The following is a 21,871-nucleotide window of genomic DNA, read 5'->3' as shown; positions in this document are numbered from 1 at the left end:
GAGAATTACAGAGGTATTTCCCTACTGAGTGTTCCTGGTAAGATTTATGCAAGTATGCTGGAGAAACGGTTGAGAAGAATTGTAGAAGAAAAGCTTGGTGAAGAACAAGATGTATTCAGGTCAAATAGAGGCTGTCGAGATCAGATCTTCACTTTACAACAAATAGTCGAGAAAGCATGGGAATATAATAAAGATCTGTATTTAAGTTTTGTCGATCTGGAAAAGGCATATGACAAGGTGCCGAGAGAGAAGCTATTCAATAGGCTAAAGTTATATGGTGTCAATGGGGCGTTTTATCAAGCAATACTTAGTCTTTATTTGAGTTGTAAGTCAGCAGTTAGAATTGAAGGAAGTACAGGAAGATGGTTTAATGTTAAATCTGATGTGAGACAAGGATGTACATTATTCCTGCTGTTATTCATTATCTATATGAATCACATTATGAAGGAAAGTGGTAATAAGTATGATATTGAAATTGGAGATTTTAATATCAGCTCTTGCTTTATGCGACGATGTTATTATACTTCTAAATAAATCCGCTACAAGTTTGCAAAATTCCCTGACTAAATTGAATAACTGTTGTAATAGATATGGTATGAAGGTCAGCAATGAAAAGACAAAGACAGTGAAAATAACCAGAATCGTTGAAAATGTCCACTGCATTGTGAACGGAGAATCTGTGGAACAAGTAAAACATTTCAGCTCTTTAGGCACAATATTTAGTGAAGATGGTAAATTAAATTAAATATGGAAATAAACAATAGAATCGACATAGCTGGTATGGTGGGAAGTCAATTGAATAAATTCATATAGAATAAGAAAGAAATTAGTCTGAACACTAAATTAGCTGTACAAGACAGTGTTCAGATCAGTTTTAACTTATGGATCTGAGAGCTGGGTCAGAAGTAAAACACTTTACCAAAGACTAGAGACCTCAGATATGAGAGTTCTGAGAAAGATTAGAGGTGTGAGCAGATGGCATCAATGGCAATATAATATTAAAAACTAGGAAATTAGGAAAGATCCTGACATTTTAGCATCCAGGAATGTGTTAACAGAGCTAATCTCAGGTGGTATGGTCAGTTAAGCAGAATGGGAGAAGAAAGATTAACAAAACAAGTGTTCTCTGCCAGGTTGGCAGGAAAACAACCCAGAGGAAGACCAAGATATAGGTTGATTGATACGGTACAAAGTGCCTTAGATGATAGAAATATAAGATCTGATAATTTGGAGTCTTGACAAGTAACAGACTGATTTGAAAGAAAATTGTAGATAGGAAGTTAGTAATGATGTAAATTTTTCATGTAGTACTATCATTTCCTGTACACCCCTTGAGGGTACATGGCAGGAATTTGATGATGAGCTATTTAATGAAATTACAAACCTTTCTTACAAGTAGTACACCAGTGTTATAATTTGTTGTTTTCTTTGTAGGTTAGTTGTTTGTTTCTTTATAATAATAAAAAGCTGTATCTTATTTATACAGCTTGAAATTATTTATCACATCTTGATTAATTTGTAACAATCTGGATTTGAATTCCATGAAGCATATTATTAAGATGTTCTGTTTTCACTTAAAATGCCTTTTCTCCTCAGTTGGCCATTCTCAGTGGTGATATCCTCCCAAAAAATTAGTTTTCCTTTATAAAACATGCTGGTTTGATGCACTTGATAATACTCCTTCAAGGATTTAGTTGCATTGAAATGAACTCGAAACAGTCTTAGAAAATTCAAAGTAAAATATGTTGCTTTATCACATAAGTAGGCAAGTATCATTGTGATCATTTTTTCTGTATTTAGTCACATGATGTGTGTGTGTGCACTCATGCATGCACACACACACACACAATAATAATATACAGCAAAGTCTGTTAGTATGGATAACGAATCCCATGAAGTGGTTGCATTATTCTAATTCATGCTTTACTAAATCACTTAAGGAATTGACTATGCAGATAAGAATATAAATTAAATTACTTTATATTCTTAAATTACTTATAATTATATGTCAAATATGGTAATTGATTCCAGCTCAACAGAAATAGGCAATGAAAAATTTTAACACAAGTTTTCATGTTTGTTAATGAAATATTATAGTAAAAGATAAAAATAATATTTTTTTAATTTAAATTTATTATGAACAAAGTCACAGAGTAGTTATGGAGAGCAAAATAAAATAAAAAAACAAACAAACTTGTAAATATCATCTCTGACGATAAGCTAACACTGATGAAAATATGTTTGTCTTTTGAAATATTTTGGCATCATAGACTGAAGTGTTTTTTCTCTTTCTTTAAATCCTCATACATATGCTGGCCTCCCGATAAGTGTTAGGTGATCTTTAGACACTTAAATCTAGATCGATTTTTTTTCTTTCTTTCTTATTTAGAAATGCAAGTTCTGGAATGCATCCTTTTCCAGAATAAACTGGTTTCATTCATGTTAAATATTTGTTGACCAACATATTTAGATGTTTCCTCATTTGCATTAGCGGCTGAGCTCAATTTTTAAATTAATCAAGCCAACCAAAACTTGCGCATTAAACGTTCTACTTCATTATTTTTTTCTTTCACTCTTCTAAACAAATTTAAAGCTTTTGTCTGAATGGTGCTCTGTTAAGGGGAATGAGTGTTTGATTGCAATCCTCTGTCCATACAGTTAAGACTGTTTCCAATATTGTAACACTTTCATTCCTTGTGCATGTTTAAAAAGCAAGAAAAGTGATGAAACTTTTTTTTTTTTTTAATTTCTCTTGCGTGTTTTAAAATATTCCGTACCATAGATTCAGGCATTCCAATATCTCATCCTATTTCAGGGTTGCTGTAACCACATAACGAGCCTCTTCTTTTTTGCACTCAGTGTTTTTATCTGAAGGAATCTTCCTTTTGTAAATTTTGTTAACTGTACTTCTTTAAACAATTAAAACAAATCATAAAAATGAATATTATTACAGCAGGTACATGCACACATCAGAATAAAAATGTTCAGACCAAAACAGCTGTGTATAAAATCCTAACAATAATCCAATAACCTCAACTGCACACATGATAGCCTTGCATTAGTTGAATTTTGGTTCACATTAGAAACGACATGGTATCATTGTACAATTCTCACTAAATCAGATATCACATTATTCAAACTTGCATTAATCACTGCCTAGCTGTATATGCTTATATACATTATGTTAAGGATTACTACCAGTAGCTGAATGATTATTCCATTTAAATTTAACAGAAAATCATTCATTTCCTTGTGCAAAAACATCCAATTTTTGTTGCATCTATGTGTAGCAGCAGAGTACCTCTGTGACTTGAGATTTCTTAAGAAATTAACTATTGATTTCTTAAGGTGAGCGATTAATGGTTGATTTCTCACCAGGTATTTTATATCATGTCTATTTTTCCCATCACAGTTATCTCTCAGTGCCACTCTGCCACATCCTTCATACTGTGTTTAATGCAGTACATAAGGTTTATTATGTATCTCGAAATGAAATCTAGTTGAGATCAAATCTGACTTGGATCATGTTGGGAGACCATCACATACAGGAAGCTTTCATGGAGTCAGCATAATCTTACTAAAATGCTTTTGAGTATCATTCATGCCAAAAGAGCTTACATGTTCAGTTACATTATCCTTAGTGTGGCCTCTGCAAGGTATTACCAAATCACAGAATTCTAATTAAAGCACAGAAGATACACTCAGTTTAGGACTATCATGTTCTGGTTACACTTACAACGTGTAGATTTTTGTATTCCTGAATCCAGTGATTTGGTCAGTATATCTTACCAGAAATGATTTTTATCCTCAAACTTTGTAACTAATGCTGAGGATTATACAATGCTCTATGTTTCTACCTTCTGTTTCTTCTGTATATCCAGTTTTGCTTGTGACAGGCCAAAGTTTGTCAAATGAAGGCTCCTCCCTCCATTTGACAAACCTTTCACCACATCAGCAAAATTTCCAGAATATCGACTTCTACATTTTTGAATTCTGGTTTCCCAACTGTTCTTCAAGAGAATTCTGATAACTTGTTAATTGCAATGCCATAAAAATTCAGTATTGTTTCATATATTGCAAAAAAAAAAAAAAAACATTCTAGTCTTAATTTTTTGGCATTGCCCGGATCTCTGGACAAGAAATTTCTCTTCATAGAATAACTCTAAAAAAAAATCAAACAAACATACCTCAACTTTAAAATAATTTGACCTCTTTAAATAAACTTTAATGGGGACAAGTCAACTTTGTGAAAATTTTAAATATTGAGTAAATTTATAATTGTATTTTCATTCATTTTATTGAAACTTTGTTTAAAGTTTCAATAAAATGACAGAAAGTTTTGACATTGGCTTAAGCTAAATCATACAAAGAAAAATCAAATGCATAACATAATTGTACATTTTTAAAATAAATTTGTCAACATATCAATACAAACATATCACTAATTGTTACATAAAAAAAAAAATAAAATTTATAATTGATTCAGTATTTTTTTGTTAGAAACTTGATATCTTTTTCAAGAAATTATTTTATGAATATCGCCTTCTAATTTTTGTGATAAAGCAGTTTTCAGTAATAACGATAAGTGCCTACTTGTTAATTTTGCCCCATGTGAAGTTTTATTTGCTTTCAGGAATGAGAATAATTGTCGAGTGTTACTCTACATGTGAATGAATTCCTGCTATTTTGGGTAGTCACTCTTTTGATTTTATTTACAATAATTTTGTTATATTTTTCACTATTCTAAAAGATGCTGACAAGTGATATTTAATAAATGTAGCACATGTATGTAACCATAAAACTGTAACTGCTGGTTTTGGTGGGGCATAATACAGATAAATAAATACATTGTATTTATTTATCCATACATTGATTGTATGGACAGTACATATTATAACATTTCTAATCTAAATTAAGTAAAGGTATCCCTCGATTAACGCTGTTAATTAATCCCTCGATAACGCATATATCAAAATTGTGTTAATCAAATCTAATAATCAATGGTAAAAATTACAATTCGTCCACGATCGATTACTGTATTAATAATTTGCTTTATATGGTACTCTTTTAGGAAAGATAAAGAAATGAATGCAAAGTAAATGTTTAATATATACTTGTACCTACATTATTTACTGCAATTTTTTTTATCAAGAGTCGTTTGGACAGTTTAGTTTTTTCTTTTTGGCATAAATTCTACGATAACAAGCAAAATGACTCTCCAGACCTCGGCAAACAAGCAATAAAACATAAAGAAAAAACACTGCAAATATAATACATGATGGTACAAATTAAATGGATATTGAATCCAACATTATTTCATAGCCGAATATGGAAACTACAAGAGTTTCATGTCAAATATATAGAAACTAAAAGTTTCGGCAGATGCAAGCATAAGCAGCCTTATGGGCAACTCGTTGTAAAGGTGGAGTAAGCTCCAGATCACTTTCCTTAGTATTTTTCATAATGTAAAGCACGTCTCCTAGAGGACATGTATGATCAATAAGCCTTTGGTTATCTGTTTCAGTAATACATGATGGTTTATTTATTTTCAGTTACAATCTAGAAATTATTGAACAAAGAATAAAAAAAAACTAAACATACTATACTGACATTGGAGGTCGCAGTATATCTCTCAGATACAATTTACTGTCAAATATCACAAACGTTTACATAACGTGTTAAACCAAATTGACAGCAAAAAAACAGTGAATATCACTCGTAACATATGAATGCACAGCTACTCATAACCTCCAAGCCATACACAGAATTGTGTAAGAATATTTATATTAAATATTTTGCATGTATCTGTCAGATCAGCTGCGAGTTCCGCAGGGGTTAAAGGTGCGTTAATCAAAACTCTTGCCGCATATATCAAGGGATTGCTACAATTAATTTTGCAGCGTTAAGCAAGGGATACCTGTAGTTAAGGTTAAAAGAAAATTTATGAATTTTAAAATTAAGTATTTTATTTTTTTTTATAATTGGATAAATATTTGCCAAATGTTGACGTGTTTGATTTAAATTGAGTTAGATTGATTAGTAACCTATCTCTCATGAATGTACTCTTTCTGCTGCTTATATTTTTGTACAGCTATTTCCATTTGTCAGTGTTCATCAGATTGGCATTAGTAATTTTCCTGTTGTCCACTAAATCTCTTAAGCACAATAGCAGCAACTATGTCTACGTGGTTAGCCAATTGACTATGCACTTCGCAACCATATGGCTGGAAAAGGAATGTCCTGGGTTCGATTCCTGTTGCCAACATGGGGAGCTTAAGGATCTTTCTCAGACATAGCCAAGTTAGCCGGTCTTGGGTGTGGACTGCAGGGTTTTTCTCTCCCAGTTTATCTGGGCGTTTTCCTCCCGCAAGGAGGCAAATCAGCCCCCGTGAACGCGTGCATCTACAGACATAGGACACACCAGGAGGCATAGGGCTAGCCACCTTATCCTCGGGATGAGTACGGCTTAGAAGGGCTAAGGAACAGGCCACTAGGCCTAATATGAAGGGAAGCAGTAGCAACTATTTAGCACTTCTTCACAAATTAACTCTCAACCCTCAGAACAAATTTTTCTTCCTCTTCATTCTTACTACTACTGTTTTCTGGAATAAGTTCCCCCCCCCCTTATATATTTTTTGAAGTTTTATTTCCTTTGGATTCAAAAACCTCCAAGTCCATTGAGATCTTCAGATCCAAAGAGATCTTCATATAGAATATCAATAAGTTCCTTCTTTCTACTCAACTTTGTCTATCTAAGATACTACTATAGGATGGATCTCTTGTGTATGAATCCCGTGGGGGGGGGAATAATAATAATAATAAATAAAATAAATAATTAATTAATAATAATAAAAACCATGAGTTCTTATTAGAGAAGTTAATGTGGTCTAGAATAGACTACCATCACATATCTGTAACATTTCTGTTGTGAATATGTTTTCCAGTTAAGTTTGTCATTTGCTTATGACCTCTTACCTGCTGAATCTTATAAGCTACAAACACTCCTTTTTATATATATATATAGATATATATATATACACACACACACATATACAGCAGTGTGTATGGTAGATAGTGATATTCATGACTGACTTGATGAATGGATTTATTGGGGCTTTGTTGAAAATCTTTCTGTATTGTTTACAGTTAATCTGCATCCACTTTCCATTTCTTTTCTTTCTCAAGGAAAAATAAAGGTATGTGGTACTGTCAGATCATTCGGTGTACCTTCTCTGTACTATGAATAGATCTACAACAGTGATTGTCTACTCACTGTGCATACAATGGATAGAATTGCTTGCTGCATATGTAAATAATAATTCTGTGATTATGTTAGTGCTTATAAAATGTCATTTTGTAGGCTGTAGTAATTTTGCTGGACATATTAAAGTTGAACAAAGGTAAATAAAGGATCTCTGTTTACTTTGCTCTGTATTGGTATCTTGTTTGAATAATTGTCTTAAAAAAAGTAAAATAGCATAAAAAAATCAATTTAATTTTTGACACAAAGTATTTTTCTTAAAAAAAATATTAAGGTTCATTACCAAACTTTGATAGAATAAAGTTAGTGTTTGAAAAATTATAAGTTGACAGTTTTTCTTCAATAATATCTTTTTGTGTTTCTTTAGTCCACACAGGAGCTCTCTTCCTGATATTCCACTTACTCCCCGAGAACGTGAAATTTTGGAACAAACAAGTTTTTCAGGGATAGCCAAAATTAATAATAACCAGAGTCCCCTTCATCATTCTACATCTTCTGATAGTATTCTCAGTGCTGGTAGCAGAGGTACTACAGATTCTGAGTTACCACCACCAAAACCACCTTTGCCCACTTCAAGAGATATTTCCTTAACCCCAAGGTATGTAATTTTCTTTAGTACAAATAGCTACAACTCACATTGGTATATGGAAGCGGCATAACACTGAAATTGGGCTACCTGTTCATAATGATTGTTATGAGTGGGAAAAACTAATATATCATATAGGAAGTACATAACATAAGGTATCTGGTTATCGACCTCTTGTGTTTGCATAACATTACCATCATTGGAGATATCTAGGGAATAAGGACTCATTGAGGGGAGCCATGCATTACCTACACCAACTGCCATATCTTTCCTTAAACTCATTGACACTAGAAGTGTCAACTCGCAATCTATTCCACTCACTTCTTCACTCCTCTCTGAGAAAAATCTAGCTGTCACTCCTTTCTTAACCATACACAAGCCTTCTATGGATGTTCCTTTGTTCTTTTCACACCTTCTATATGATGAAAAATTTCATCAACCGATATCCTATTAACATCTATCAGAACTTTGTCACTATCATATCACCTCTTTCTCATGTATACCATTGTCTGCAGTTCACACTCAATCTGTCCCCATAAAATATATTTCACAATCCCAGTATCATCTTTATAACCTCTTCTTTGCACTCTTTCCACAGCTACTTTATCCCTTTGGAACTCAGTAGAAAATCTGTGCTCAGTAATCCAAGTGTTGTCATATCAAGGCCTGGTAAAGAGGAAGCCTTCCATATCCTTGCATGTTACTGTTTCTTTCAGCATTGTAAATAATCCTTTAAGTTGTATTTGCAATTTTGGCTATGTGATCTTTGAACTTCAAATTCCTGTCCACTGTTTTAACTCAAAGAACCCTAAACCTCACCAGTTTCTCCAAGCATAATCACACATACAATACAATATAATCAGTGGTGAGCTATGGAAATTTTAACAAAGGGCTCGCATTGTTGAGCAAAAAAAAGCCGTATTTCACATCAAACTTTTATTAACACAGCTTGTGTACAAATGCCAATCAGAAAGTATGAGGGGACAATCAACCTGTAAAGAGTATCATTTTTACACAAATATTTCATGATCTAAACATGAAATATTTAGATATTTAAATATTCTTAGAGAATACAGAGACAAATGTAAGAAAGCTAAACAATGTGTAAAACTAGCTAAACAAAAGTCATGGGAGGACTTTGGCAAGAACATAGAAAATAAATATCAAGAAGGTGGCAAAATATTCTGGAGGTTGTTGAAGAAGCTTAGGAATGGAGGAAAGAGTGCTGTAAAAGGAGTTAGAGATGATAAAGGTGACATGAAAACCGGAGAAAAAGATATCCTTGAAGTATGGAGTAATTACTTTGAAAAACTGCTAAATGAAACAAGCAGTGATGACAGCGCAGTGGTAAAAAACACTGACCAGGCATGCAGTCAGGAATACATATCCATACTTGAAGTAGAGAAAGCCATCAAAGGCTTGAAATGTGGAAAGGCAGCAGGAGTAGATGATATTCAGTCAGAAATGCTGAAGTATGGTGGTATAAAAGTCTTACAGTGGCTGTACTGCATAGTTCAGAATGCCTGGACAGAGGGACTAATTCCCAATGATTAGAGTAGAGCTCTCATAGTACCTATATATAAAAATGGAAATAAAACTGAATGTGAGAATTACAGAGGTATTTCCCTATTGAGTGTTCCTGGTAAGATATGTGCAAGTATACTTGAAAAACGGTTGAGAAGAATTGTGGAAGAAAAGCTTGGTGATGAACAAACTGGATTCAGGTCAAATAGGGGCTGTCAGATCAGATCTTCACTTTACGACAAATAGTGGAGAAATCATGGGAATACAACAAAGATCTGTATTTAAATTTTGTCGATTTGGAAAAGGCATATGACAAGGTATCAAGAGAGAAGCTATTCAATACGCTACAATTATATGGTGTCAATGGGGCATTATATCAAGCAATACGTAGTCTTTATTTGAGTTGTAAGTCAGCAGTTAGAATTGAAGGAAATACAGGAAGATGGTTTAATGTTAAATCTGGTGTGAGACAAGGATGTACATTATCCCCTCTGTTATTCATTATCTATATGGATCACATTATGAAGGAAAGTGGTATTAAACATGATATCAAAATTAGAGATGTTAATGTCAGCTCTCTGCTTTATGCAGATGATGTTATACTTCTAAATAAATCCACTACAAGTCTGCAAGATTCCCTGGCTAAATGGAATAACTGTTATAATAGATATGGTATGATGGTCAGCAATAACAAGACAATGAAAATGGGCAGAAGTCCTGAAAATATCAACTGCATTGTGAATGGGGAACCTGTGGAACAAGTGAAACATTTCACTACTTAGGCACGATTTTTACTGAAGATGGTAAATTAAATATGGAAATAGACAAGAGAATCAACAAAGCTGGTATGGTAGGGTCAGTTGAATAAATTCATATGGAATAAGAAAGAAATTAGTCTGAACACTAAATTAGCTATATACAAGACAGTGTTCAAACCAGTTTTAACTTACGGATCTGAGAGCTGGGTCAGAAGTAAAACACTTTACCAAAGACTAGAGACCGCAGATATGAGAGTCCTGAGAAAGATTATAGGCGTGAACAGATGGCATCAATGGCAATATCATATTAAAAACGAGAATATTAGGAAAGACTTGACATTGTCAGCATCCAGGAATGCATTAGCAGAGCTAATCTCAGGTGGTATGGTCACTTAAACAGAATGGGCAAGGAAAGATTAGCAAAACAAGTGTTCTCTGCCAGGTTGGCAGGAAAACGACCCAGAGGAAGACCAAGATATAGGTGGATTGATACGGCACAAAGTGCCTTAGACAATAGAAATAAAAGATCTGGTAATGTCGGAGTCTTGACAAGTAACAGACTGATTTGGAGGAAAATTGCAGATAGGAAGTTAGTAATGATGTAAATTTTTCATGCAGTACTATCGTATCCTGTACACCTCTTGAGGGTACATAGGGAATTTGATGATGATGAACATGAAATATTTGCCACAATCATCTGTATTAATTTATCTTATATAAGAAACACATTATTTAACTATCAAAATATAATAAGAATAAAATCTTTTATAATCGCACATATGAAATAGTCTGCATTTTTTATAAACAAAATAAATTACTTTTGTTTGCGATAGAAGTTTTTATGACAAACAATCTATAAAGAATAAATAAATATTATCTAAACACAATAATATTGAAGTACGTTATATTTCTCTTTTGTTTTTATACTTCAAGTGATAATTAGTGGTACCAATCAAGGGGCATTATTTTATAGTCCTTATTTATATGCAATTACCAAAAGTGAATTCTTATTTGTAAAATGGTGGTAACAGTAACTATATTATTTTATTTAATAAAATCACTTTGTTAAGTTACCATATGAGTTTGTTGCTTAATATAACTCAAAAAATTCTCTTTTTTTTTTCTTTTTTTTTTTTTGAAAAAATGAAAAAGTAAACAAGAAGAATAAGGGGCTCGCAAATTTGAGAAAAATTTAACAAAGGGCTCGGGCTAGTCCCTTATAGCTCACTACTGAATATAATATGCCATTGAAAATCTTATCACATCAAAGTTCATAACTTGACACTGAACTGATATCCATTATCATTTGACTGCAGTTCCAGCCTAATCAAAAAATGATGTACTGAATTTGAAAACTTTCATAAATATTACATTCATCTTTACCTCAGAATTCCCAATTATGTTTTGTCAGTATTCTTGCTAACATAAAATTTCAGTCAGTTAAAGATTAATTTTTATTCTTATAGATTGATTGTTTAGGAGCAGTTCTGTTTCCATTAAACTTCAGCTATTTTGCCAATCAGACTCTAAGGTTTGGTTTTCAAACTCCTATACTTTTTTCCAGTAATCGGTGCATGCGCCTCTACAGTTCACAAGTAAGTTTCAAGGAGAATCTGAGTTACAGTATTCAGTTTTGAACTGTAGACTTATGTCTTAAGATTAATGGAAAAAGTATAGAGTTTACAAACGAAAATCAAACCTTTTTGAGACTGAAATGGCAAAATTTGAAGAAAACTGCCTAATTTGCTATCAAAGTACATGGTGATGTTGTTTACAAAGATAGAAAAATAATAGATGTTGGACAGGAAGTTAAAGAAGCAACACACACACAAATCATATAAAAAGTTCTTGACTAGCAAGTCACTATATGCTCTTAGAGAATATAGAGAAGATTGTTTGAAAGCTAAATTATGCATAACAGTTGCTAAAAATGTCATGGGAAGATATTTTGGAGGAATATAGAAGATAAATATCACAAATGTTGCATAAAAAAAAAGTGTTTTGGAAAAAATTCTTAGAAATGGAAGAAAAAGCCAGAGAGAGATCCAAGATTATTAAAGTTATATAAAAACTGAAGATAGAAATATTCCACGGAGAGTAATTAACTTAAAATATATTGCCTGGGATAACAGATGTTAACGCAGTGATCGAAACTATCCAGAAGAATGTAATCAGGAGTAAAGATATATACTTGAGGTAGAAAAACCACTCATTCTAAAGCATGGAAAGACAGCTAGAGTAATTATGTTTGCCCTGAAGAATGCTGAAATGTGGTTGTATACAAGTTTCACAATGTCTGTACTGTAGTCTACAAGAGGTGGTCTCATAGTCAAATCTCAGATAATTGCTTATTGTAATAATTCATAAAAGGAAACTAAAGCTCAATTTGAAATCTCTAGAGGAATTTCTTTGCTTTCTATTCAAAGATTATGCATTTATTCATGAGAAAAAATGGGGGGGGGGTGGTAAAGAAAATTTGAAGAAACAAGCTTCATTTTTTAAGCCATTAGGGATTACCAAAACTAGATTTTTTACTTTACTGCAAGTATTCAAATCATAGGAATATACTTGATCTCTAAATCAATTAGATTGATTAATAACCCATCTCTTATCAACTTACTGCACCCACTTTTGTATAGGTGTTTAGTTTCTGCAGTATGTGTGTTATATAAATATTTCCATGACAAATGCTCACAGGAAATGGCATCAGTAATTCCCCACTCAATACTAAGTCTGTTAGAATGTGTGACTACCACCTAACATCCCTTCACAGTGCAACTTGTAACCTACAGAACAAGTTTCTTGTCCTCCTCCCTCATCCCTGCTACAGCTGTATTGTGGCATAGTCTTACCCCCTTCAGTGTTTTCCTAAAGAATATGATACATAGCTTTTAAATCAAATGTAAACAAATTTCTCCTTTCCCAACCTGCTACCCATGTATGGTACTAATGTACTATAGGTTGATTAATCAACCTCTTGTGTATGGGCTCAAACTTAAGAAATATATATATATAAGCTTTGTTGATCTCAAAAGAACATACAATAAAGTACCAAGAGGAAAACTGTTCAAAATATCAAATCTGTAAGGTGTAAATGGAATATTATATAAAGCAATACATAGTTTCTGCCTAAGCTATAAATCAGAAGTTAGGATAGACAAATGCACTGAAATAGTTTAATGTGAAATTGGGTCTAAAGGCAATGTTAATGTTGTTCACTACTTCCACTTTTTAAATTTATTTATATGGACCACGTCATTAAGGAAAGCGGTATTGAACCTGATGTTCCAGTAGGTGATATAAATTTGATTGTTTACTGTGTGTGTGTGCAGATGGCATTATTCTCTTAAATCTCCTAAATATTTTTGAGTCTCTAGCCAAGCTAAATTATTGCTCTGACAATTTTTTTTTTAAATTAAAATCGGCAATAAGAAGGCTAAAACTAATGAAAACAAGCAAGAAAATTGAAAGCATCAACTGCATTCTCAGTAACAAACCTATTTTAGCTTTTAGGCATAACTTTTATTGAAAATAATAAATTAATATAGAAAGAAATAATAGAACAAATAAGAGTAGTTTTGATGGGAAGCTAGTTCAGTGTTTTTATGGATTAGGAGAGAAATCAGCCAAAAGTCCAATCTAGCAGTATACTAGATGATGTTCAAACCAGTTTTAACATTGGATAGGAGAGTGAGGCTAGAAATAAAACATTTGATTAAACCCTGAGGAAAATTAGAGTAAACATCTGAAATCAAACACTTATGTGGTGTATGAATTAAAAATGGCAGGAATAACATTGAGAGGAATATGAGCATATAAGATGATTTGATTAATTCCTAGTACACACTTTGAAGCTTTATACTGCAAAATGATTATCAGTTTACTTAAAAGAATCTACAAGAAATATCGTTTTAATATTTATATTTATCAGTGGAACATTCATGTCAAATGTACTAAAAAAAACAGTTTAGCATGTGAAAATTAGGATTTATGGTGTCTTACGTTTTGCTGCTTGTTCCATGGCGTCTCCAGGAATTAAGGCTCAAACTTTGAAAACAGATTATTAAATAGATAAAAAATCAACTGTATTCTCAGCAGTGAACCGAGAATAATCCAAAAGGTGACATACTTCATTTGTTATAGATATACAACTCAAATTTTGGGTAAGAGAACCACTGAACATTTTTAAACATCACAATGAGATTATGGATATTATACCTGAAGGTTTATGGTGACACTTTTCTGAAATCCTGATGGCCTACCAACTGATGATGATTACCATAGGGATTGTGTATAACACATTGCCGATATAGGTCAACAGCTTCTCGGACTAATATACAATCTGATATTTTCACCTATCTACAATTAAAAACAAAGTAGGATAGAAAGTAAAATTATAGGATAAAAATTGTTTTATTCTCAGTTTTTCAAATTTGTTTGCTTTCATAAGTAAATAAAAACTCTGTTACTTTGTATCTTGTTCTTAGGCTTCTGTGGGCATAGTACATTTTTATAACTACAGGTATCCCTTGCTTAACGCGGATTTGCGTAATGCGCGATTTGATTAACGCGGCAAAATTAATTGCAGCAATCCCTTGATATAAGCAGCAAGAGTGTTGATTAACGTGCCTTTAACCCTGCAGAGCTCGCAGCTGATCTGACAGATACATGCAAAATGTTTAATATAAATATTCTTACGCAATTTAGCGTATAGCTTGGAGGTTATGAGTAGCTGTGCATTTGTATGTTACAATTGATATTCTGCACTGTTTTTTTCTGTCAGTTTGGTTTAACGCATGTTATGTACTGGTTGTGATATTTGACAATAAATTGTATCTGAGAGATACCACAATCTCTGATGCCAGTATAGTTTGGTTTAGTTTTTTTTTTTTTTTTTTTTTTAATTCTTTGTTCAATAATTTCTAGATTGTAACTGAAAATAAATAAACCATAATGTATTACTGAAATAGAGAGCCAAAGGCTTATTTATCATACATCTCCTCTAGGAGATGTGCTTTACATTATGGAAAGTACTAAGGAAGGTGATCTGGAGCTTACTCCACCTTTACTACGAGTTGCCCATAAGGTTGCTTATGCTTGCATCCACTGAAACTTTTAGTTTCTATATATTCGGCACGAAACTCTTGTAATTTCTATATTCGGCTATGAAATAATGTTGGATTCAATATCCGCTTAATTTGTACCATCATGTACTATATTTGCAGTGTTTTTTGTTTGTTTTATTGCATTTTAGCACATACTAGTAATGAATGTATCTCTCAGATATACTGTGACTTACGCTGCAATTTTTACCACCGCGAGCTCTGCAGGGTTATATTTGCCATGCAAAAACATGCAAGCCTCGTGGCGTGAGCATGTTGACATCATTCCTCCTATGCAGCCTCCTACGAATTATTAATACAGTAATCGATCATGGATGATTTGTAATTTTTACCATTGATTATTAGATTTGATTAACATGATTTTGATATACGTGGTATCATCGAGGGATTAATTAACCACATTAATTGAGGGATACCTGTAATTTTTCCAGTATAAAATTTCAAACAAAAGTATCAAAAAGAAACTGTTTGTATTTTAACTAGTTTTGTGAAATACTTTGTTTCACTTCTTCGGGAAATAACGTGAATAAACTAGAAAGCAAGTAATAACAGTTAACATTTCTAGTGAAAAATATTTGAAAACATTTAAACAATGAAAAGTGTGTATTAGCTATTATGCTTGCTGCTGGTTCATGGATTGCTGTAACATACTACTGGCAGATACAAACGTGCCGTGATGGATTACAGAAGACTAGACTTGATGTAAAATCATCCCTTAATCCATTGCAACATATTTGTATCTACCAGTAGTATGTTACAGTAACCCACGAACCATCAGCCAGTATAATAGTGAATGCTCAGTCTTTCACTCAAGTTAAAACCTTTAAAGATTTTAAACATTTCACTGTGTATCTAATTTGAGGTTGGCTAAGTGTTTTAAATTATTTTTAATAATTATGGTAGACAGGGTTATTTTGAATTAAGACTAAAGCAACTAAGTTCCAGTCTAATGTGTGGATTCTTCTACACAATGTGCCTGTTTATAAATAGTCAACTGTGTATAATTCATTATATACATAGAGCATTCTTATATTGATAAAAGTTTCAAAATAAGGATCTTGGTTTTTTTTTCTAAAAACTTACTACTTTTTGTTTATAGTTCCTGTACACAATCGTATAGCAGTGGCTCTTTAGTAGATCCTGCTCCTCCCTTACCACCCAAGAAGAAGGGTACTTATACTTCATCTTCTATCAGTACCAGTGCCATTTTGAATGGAAGTGTTACATCTACATATTCTAGCACAATGGTCCCTTCTACCTCGAGCATTACAGATTCTGGATTTTTGGGAACAGGGCTTAATCGATCATTTTTGTTGGATTGGACAAGCCCACTTAGTCAGTCTCCAGAAAGCTCAACACCACTTAGTAAATCTTCCGCCAGTAGTGTAGACTCAAACTTAAATCACTCAGTTGATGACCTGTTATTAGCTTCAAAGTCTCAAAACTGTTTTCATCAATCTAATCAACAGTTGGATCCTCATTGTGAATATGGATTTCTTACTACTACATCTTCACATGTATGTAACTATGAAATTACATCATTCAGTTCAAAAGTTACAACTTCTACTTCAACATTTCAATCCTCTAATCTAACTGATAGTGTAGATCAGCTACTACATAAATTGAATCAGATGGGAAATAGCTCAGATGATTTTGGAAAACTTCTTGGAACACTTGATGTTAAGAGTGCACCTCCTGCTCTTCCTGCCAAACAGCGTAATGCAAGGATACGTACTCCATCTCAATATGATAATGTGCCTCAGCTGTTGGTACTGGATACTGAGGTTAGTCTTTAGTTATTTTTCATTTGAGTAATATGAGTCGCATGCATGTTTATTTTATTTTCTAGTTATAATATGGTGTGTGTGTGTTATAATAGTCAGCTGCAAAATTATTTTGAGTAAGTCACAGACAAATGAATAAAGCAAAAGCAGTCATAGATAAAAGCGAATTGTGATGAAGCATTATTAATATTTTAGTAACATTCACAATTCTTGAATGGACCTGGCAAGACATTCTCTTTCACATGTGGATGCTGTTCATATATTTCTCTGTATAGCAGAAAGATTAAGCAACCAAACATCGCTATTTGGTCTCTTAATCTTTCACATTACTTGAGGTAATTTTGTGCTACTACATTTAAAAATGGGTGGCGAAACATTGTTATTCTTTAAATATCATAGCAAGATGTTTTTGACATCTGGTTTGTCAGTGCAGAAGTGCTATTAACATTGCTTGACTGGCTATTTATATTTGTTTTGTGACTTGGAAAGATGTAATTCCCCTACATGTTTTGATCCATCAAAGATGCAAAGAAATTTTTATGACTTAGTTTACTCTCACTTGGTCAATTATCTTAAATAGGTTTTCTCTTTTAGATGTAAAGAAGTAAAGGCCTAAGCATATTAAAGAATAAAAATGGATTAATAAATATATTATACTTAGCCACAAAGTGTCTTCCTGTTTAATAAAGGAATCTTCAATGTAGAGCTATTGAGCATTAATTATTTTAAATGTTGGATGCAACATGCAAAAAGAAAGCACAGTTCAGTATTGCCATTAATCTATGGAAAAACCGAAAACATGATTTTGTGTTATTGTATACCTAAAACTAATAATAAATATAAAATAAACAAGAAGACAGTGATGAGAAGAATTGAATAACAAACTTTCCAGAATTGAGAAATTCAGACAGCTATTTCTGGCAAGATTTGATATGTGTAACTCTCATAACTTTCTGTAGAAAGGTTTTAACAAAGTAATAAAAGTGAAAATACTAGCGGTATGGTATAGATTAGTGTTTCCTCAAAAATGGTCTATGGCAGAACTGTATTAGGGAAAAAAATGACTGATCCTCAGAAAATATAAAAATTCAAATATACAGGGGAGCTGTTGATAGAGAAAATCAAACTGTAAACAATAAACAAATGTGTAATGATTGTTTAATAACACATAGAAATACATACTTATTTCAGACCTATTGCTTAACAATATCAGATACCAGTAAAAATTCAAGCTCATGCATTTTTTTTTTTTTTTATGAATCTTTGAATTAAATTTCATTTAATTCAACAAAAATATATATGTGTGTACCATCAGTGTGTGCATGTGCACATGCGCATGCACACACTGATGGTACACACAATATGATAGTCAGCAAACAATTATCATCATCATCAGTGGTCCTAACAGGCACTTGAGCACCCATGACCTTCTAACTATACTCAGACTTTGCAACTGCAACCATAACTCGAGGATAAGGCGGTTAGTCCCATGCCTCCCAGTGTGTCCTATGTCTGTAAATTTGCCTGTTCTGGGAGAACGAAAAACCCAAGTTTCTGGGTAGGGGAAAAAAAAAACCCTACCTCAACATGAGACCTGCTAACTCATCTTTAGTCGAAAGAAACCAGATAAAGGTTCCTCGCATCACTGACTGATTCTTTCAGAAGCATAGAATAAAAATTTTCTTCTACATAAGGCATGGTTGAAAAATTCAAATCAACTGCATGGTTGGTATTATAAGTATCCTTAGCCAAACCAGATCTGTCTTTTCTTTTGTGGTCAACATCTGCAACATCTTTCTGATTTCAAATCCATGGATTGTCTGTCCTATGCAGGCTAAACCACAAGAGCATCAAATTCTATATACCTATGTATTTGTAAAAATGTATGCTACCTTTAGGAGAACTCAGGAGGCTGCAGATAGTTGGAATCAGTTTAAAAGTTACTCTGATATTGTGAACTTTGAAAAGAGATGATACTTTAATTGACATACTGTCAATATATGGGACTGTGATTGAATCTCTACATTGGATATTCTGGTTACTGAGAGAGAGAGAGAGAGGTAGGATTCAAAAATAAAATCCTGTCAACTGTTACTCTGGCCCGCTTAGCCAATTTTCTCTCATAATATAATTTAGCTTTCTTTACTATATTAGTCACCATCCTTGCATGTGCTTTGTATTGCTCATGAGCATGCTGATCTTTTTTTTCTTTATGTTCCCCCATACAGTATTTATTTATTTATTTATTTTTTAGCTACTTTATGCTGCTACTCATCCACTTAATTCTAACTTGGTTTATCCTCCTGCCATTTGGTATCCACTCTTTAATGCTTCTCTCAGTTATCTCTGACAAATTCCTATGCACTACTGACATTATTTCCTTGTCATTTCTAAAGTCATGACACTGCTCCAAGACATACTTTATTCAAATTAAGTTTTAAATCCCCACTTCCAATCTTTTATGATCATTCTGTAAAGAACTTAGGTTTAGGTTTTTCCAGCAAAGAACAGAGATCGTAGATCATCTAAACAATTGACTGCTGTCCAATTTGACATAGGCAAATAGAGATTTCATTATTAATATCTGAACTTAAATTGTTTATGAATATATTACTTATGAATTAATTTCTGAAATATATATTTGAAGCTTACAAACAATGAAAGTGACAATGCAACAAAAAGAAATCTCCATCATAAACTAATCCCAAAAGTACACAAGGCAACCAATTAAACCTACAAACTATGCCCAGAATCTCCAGAAAAACTCACCTTTACATCCACTTTACTAATAACTGTGGCATTAACACCAACATAGACAACATTCACCATCACCTATAGTCATACAAACCAAAGCTCTTGTTTAATCTTAACAGAACACAGTATTTGAGAGACAGACATTGCATGCCAAAGAGTGGCCAATTTAAAATCCCCTACTATTGACATCTTCTGAATCAAGGTTTCTCTGCCTCATTTAGATCTATTCATGCCCTGCATTTACTGTTCTTCAAACTCTGATACCCACTCAGAACTCTTCACATTCCTTTCCATGAAACTCTACCTACCACCTGCAATCTAGCCATCCAAATAGTTAGATCATCTTAGGTGACCTCAGCATCCACAATTCCAATGACTCTCCTTTTTCAATACCACTGACTAAGCTGAGAGATCGAAATCTTTGCCATAAGCAATATCCTAATGCAAATCTTACATCTACCTATATGAATTCCTGATAACTTCTTCACTCTCCCAATACTCTGGCTCTCTTTTTAACCAGTTCTTCTTCTAGATACACCAAAGTGGTCCCCTTTTCTCTTGGCAACTCGAGCCACAGTCTTGTGCAAGTCTCCTCACAGAATGCTCTTCCTACCTTGCATCTTTTGGCACTACAAAGGTACCAAATGGGATGACCTCCAGAATTTCTACTCCACCTTCCTTTAGTCTGACTAATGATTAAGCTTATCCAATCCTAGCACCTGCTCTGAACAAGTCACAAAATTATCCTCACTGGCATAAAGGCTTCATCTCCCATTCTACCCAAAATCCTTGTCTGCTTTCCAAACCCTAAGAAAAAAATTCAGCTTACTGCAGGTTGCATCAAGAACCCCAGATTCATACTCTGCCTATACCAAAGTATGCAAGAAATGCAAAACAGTCATCAGCAGATCTAAATTGATTTCATAAATCAATTTTGATCTGGTTGGCCAAGTGGTTAGCGTATCCGCTCTCCAGCCAAAAGTCTGCGGGTTCGAATCCTGCTGTGGGCATGGATGTTTGTGATTGTTTGTGTGAAAATACTAGTGGTGGTGGTGGTAGGCAGTAGATGGTGTTGGTGTAGATGATGATTGTAGTTGCGGTTCATTGTAGTTGGTGAATTGAATGATGGAGACAGAGCTGTAGAGTAGGGACCCTCCCTCGATGAGTCCTTAGACTCCCTGGAGGTGTCATTTAATAATAATGATTTAAATAATTTGGGGAAAAAAATAATAAAAATAAAGTCCAATAGTAGAAAGCTTGTCTCCTGTCCAAATGAAAGCCATGCTTTCTGGTCCCTTGCTAAGGTTGTTGGATACAACCTCTACTTACTGCACTTCCATCACTCTCTCTCTCTCTCTCTCTCATTCTGATGGCACCACTGCTACTTCACCCAAAGATGAAGGTGACTTCTTAGCATCACTCTTTTCCTTGATCATCTCCAAAGATGACCTAGGGAAATGGCCTCTTACCATACCAAAATCTAAATCTGAGAATCGTATATCTCCTGTAGTTTTTCAACAACAACAACAACAAAAAAAAGACATCAGATAATACTAAATAACTTAGACACTAAAATGTTTTCTGGTCCTGATGGCATCTTTCCGATTGTTCTCAAACATTGTGTGCTCTCCAGAGCTAACTAACACCTGTCCTGCATCATCTCCACTATCCTTTATACATTCTGGTACTTATCCCAGTATGTGGAAATAATCACATATCCAGCCTATTGTTGGCTTATTTTGTTTAATTATACACTCATTTTCAAAGGGGGGAAAAAGTCATCTTCACTGTCTTGTAATATAGTCTGATCATCTGTATTTAGCATTGTATTGATAACAGTTCATACCTTTAACTGGATACCTTGTTTCAGGTTTGTTTTCCATATTTTATTTGATGAATATAATTTATAGAACAATATCCAGAATTTAGCAGAAATTTTGTGGAGAAAACAGTCCAAATACCTTCTAATTATTAGATTAAACATTAATGTTTTAGTACAGAACAAATTTTAATAATAATAATAAATTTTAAACTTTTTAATAATGAAAATGATATAATATCGAATCTGAGGACTGTTCCTC

At 33.3% G+C, this 21,871-nt stretch overlaps 1 protein-coding gene across 1 annotated transcript in view; it reads left to right on the top strand.

Moving 5' to 3' along the window:
* Positions 1-21,871, top strand: part of C3G (C3G guanyl-nucleotide exchange factor) — a 350,856-nt gene that overhangs the window by 146,588 nt on the left and 182,397 nt on the right. Inside the window, exons 6-7 of the mRNA XM_090405787.1 lie at positions 7,629-7,859; positions 16,352-17,036. Coding sequence (XP_090261913.1) covers positions 7,629-7,859; positions 16,352-17,036 — 916 coding nt within the window. The remainder of the gene's footprint in view (positions 1-7,628; positions 7,860-16,351; positions 17,037-21,871) is intronic.

Source organism: Typopeltis vanoorti, chromosome 1, assembly GCF_054136105.1.
Source record: "Typopeltis vanoorti isolate ZY-2024b chromosome 1, IOZ_Tvanoo_1.0, whole genome shotgun sequence".
Classification (NCBI taxonomy): Eukaryota; Metazoa; Arthropoda; class Arachnida; order Uropygi; family Thelyphonidae; genus Typopeltis; species Typopeltis vanoorti.
Note: the sequence above shows the minus strand (reverse complement) of the source record. Positions and strands in the feature narration are given on the sequence as shown.